Raw genomic sequence first — 3,082 nt, 5'->3', positions numbered from 1 at the left:
ATCGAGCAATGAGCTCTATCAGTCAGTATGTATTGAGGAAATTCGAGTTAAAATCTACAAATTTGTTTAAAATACTATTTACAGTGTACTTGCAATATTTACTTTGCTGGTGTTGATTTATATACTTGCTTAAATGATTTAAAGCATTGTTCAAATGTTCTTTGTGTTTTGAGTCTTAGGAAATTAGGAAAGATAACTCTTGCAGGTGGACTTTTTATACCATATATTTTTTCTAATTGGACTTTTCATTCCATTAAAACATTCTTCATTCAATTGATCACATACAAAATTCCTTAAAATACATTCCTTGTCTCTTTAGAGCTCATTTCCTAATATTTCATGAAAAGATTAAACAGATAATGACATTATTTTTAAAAGAAAACTATTTTTCTAGTAATTATGAGTTTTTTTCATTGTGTGTACTTGTCTAAACAATATGTCCATCATTTGACACTGAAGGTTCTGAATTGAATTTCTGGTAGTAATAATCTTGAAAAAAAAAACATTTCACTAAAATTTGAAAAAAAAGTGAAAAAAAATCACTAAAAATATTTAATATATCAATACCTCCATTTTGATATTTGACATTTACATTATAATTGGTACTATTATGAAATCTAAAATAAACTGTGGGTGTAATGAGCCACCTTAAGAAATCTAAAAATGAAAAAAAAAAATCAGCATATAGGATAGGAAGTACATGTATTCATGGTTCTCAAATTATCAACTGCTGATTATATGGGATTTACCTCTTGAGGGTTTAGGAGCTTTTGGTTCCATTTCCTTTTCTCTGACTGCTTCACTTTCCTCTGCATTGTAATCATCATCTTCCACTTCATCATCATCATCATCATCATCAACATCCCCATCCAAGTTTATGTCTACAATAAACAGCCTCATTTTTATCCTGTTTATACCATCCAAGTACAATAATTAACTTCACTTAACTGTATTTTAGCAACTAAATCACAAATACTTCCTACTTCACTCCATTTTCTTTTTACTATGTGTATGTTTAAAATGACTTTTTTCGTTTTAACAAATAATAAAAAATTTTAAATACCTTCACAGGCAATTTCATCCAGAGACTTCCCACTATACTTTGAGATGTCACCATTGTCAAAAGCAGTTAAAATTGTTCCCATTCTTGCAATCTGCAGAGTGTCATTTGGAAGTCGGTAGAATGAATTATGAATCCTTATGTCATGTCCAAGAAAGCCTGCCATGATTTCCAGATCATTCTTTTCCAAATTGAGTATTTGGGAAACAGTTGCTACGTGCTTCCTCAGTTTGGTACTCGTTATATTAGCAGCTTTTGTAACGCCACATTCTAATGCAAATTTTCGAAGGCAATCTGAACTTCGAATAGGGTTCAGTGAATCAAAGCTAGATCTTGCAAAGACATACACATTTTTTGGATTCACACCAGCCAGTTTTCTGGTTTCAATAAGCAAATTAATGCTTCTCTCAAGTGCTGGAGTTAGCAGGATAGGAACAGTACGACCTCGTTTCCCTCGAATTTCAACTCTTGAGAATGTTTTACACAGAAGTCTTTCAAGAGGTTTTAACGAATCTTCTATTTCTTTCAGAGAGTCATTCTTTGATCGTTTCTCACAAAAAGCTTGAACAGTTATTCTTTCTGCTTCACCTCCTCTTCTCCTGTTAAACATCACCAGTCTAGCTAATGTCACCTGATTCAGATCATCCCACACAGATTTTGTTACTGATTTCTGTAACAAAACAACTAGTTTCTCTGTCTTTTCCTTTAAAAGGCTTTGCAGTTTTTGGATGTCCTCTGTTAAAGGAAGTCCTTGACCTTTGTTCACTTTGTTTGCCATTAAAGTTTGTAAAGCACAGCTAGAAATGGAATCGGTCCATTCATTTTCACAAAGAGTAGAAAATGCATCTGCATTTTTGCTCAATTCTTCACTTCCTTCAATCAGGGCCATAGATTTTTTTATTTTTGCACATTTCTTCAAAGAATGACCCAACTTTAGAGCCAATGATGGGTTTGCATATGAATTTGTACTGTCCTTGAACCCACAAAGTGTTTTTGTGCATTTCACTACAGTTGGGAATTTCTGGGGCTGGATAGCATCATCAAGGGAATTAATGTCTTCATCAATTTCTCTCAGTGAAATTAATAGTCTTCCCAATTCTCTCATTTTCTGGCTAACATGTGTGTATAAGTGAGTTAAGTGCCCATGTTTCTGGTAGAGTTTTTCTCCAATTTTAACAATGATGGTGTCATTTCTTGCTGCTATGCTAACCTCATCCGCAGACATCCTATTCAAAACATTCTCTCTAAGCCCATGACTAACCTCTGTGCTGGTTGGAAGCAAAAGTGAAGCTTGTGAAGAGACTTTCCTATATTTCTGTTCTTTTTCTTCTGGAGCAAAAGGGCAATTCTTAATGTGCCTCCACAAACAAGATTTCAGGAAAAAACCCAAGCAGTACTGACATGGCAGAAACTGCTTGGCAGATGCCTCATTCCAATTTCTTGTAAATGTTACAAGAGTTCCATGTCCTGTTTTCAAAACTGCACAATTGTGTTGATAGTCACCGGAATTTCTAAGTTTCAAAAGTGCAAGTTTTCTATTATTTGAATTTAGTGGATGAGATTCAATCTGCTGTACTTCTTTTTCTTTTGCATGCACTCCCAAATAGTGTTTAGTAATATTTGTAAATCCTTTCTGGCAGTAAAAACAAAAATGTTGTTTATCCCATACACGGATTCCCTCTTTGTTTTTTGAATGCTGAACATGAACTTCTTCATCCACATTGACTGTGCTTGAAATAATTTCAGTCGTTGGGTCCGATTTCTCAACTCTTCGCTTTTGGTGCTTAGATTTGTCTGATGTTGAACTCACTTTTTGTTCTTGGTTATCTTCAGATCTCACACTGTCTCCATCACTTTCCATCTCATAATCGGGATTTTCAGGGTCTCCATTAATCTCCATCTCATAATCAGGATTTTCAGGGTCTCCATTAATCTCCATCTCATAATCAGGATTTTCACTGACTACATCACTTTCCGTCTCATAATCAGGATCTTCAGGGTCTGTCAACTCCATTGATTCCT

General features: G+C 34.4%; 1 protein-coding gene across 1 annotated transcript; it reads right to left on the bottom strand.

Annotated features, from left to right (window-relative positions):
- Positions 1-749: 749 nt before the first annotated feature.
- On the bottom strand, positions 750-3,076 carry LOC134242919 (uncharacterized; the record flags this gene model as incomplete). Its single annotated transcript, XM_062725116.1, has 2 exons — positions 1,064-3,076; positions 750-881 (listed from the first exon to the last, which is right to left on the bottom strand). Coding segments are annotated over exons 1-2 (2,143 nt in total), but the record flags the coding sequence as incomplete, so codon positions are not given.
- Between the last annotated feature and the right edge of the window lie 6 nt (positions 3,077-3,082).

The sequence above is a fragment of the Saccostrea cucullata genome, unplaced genomic scaffold, assembly GCF_032062105.1.
Source record: "Saccostrea cucullata isolate Sc308-1 unplaced genomic scaffold, CSIRO_AGI_Scuc_v1 ctg20140, whole genome shotgun sequence".
Taxonomy (NCBI): domain Eukaryota; kingdom Metazoa; phylum Mollusca; class Bivalvia; order Ostreida; family Ostreidae; genus Saccostrea; species Saccostrea cuccullata.
The sequence above is the reverse complement of the archived record's forward strand: the minus strand, read 5'-3'. Positions and strand labels throughout refer to the sequence as shown.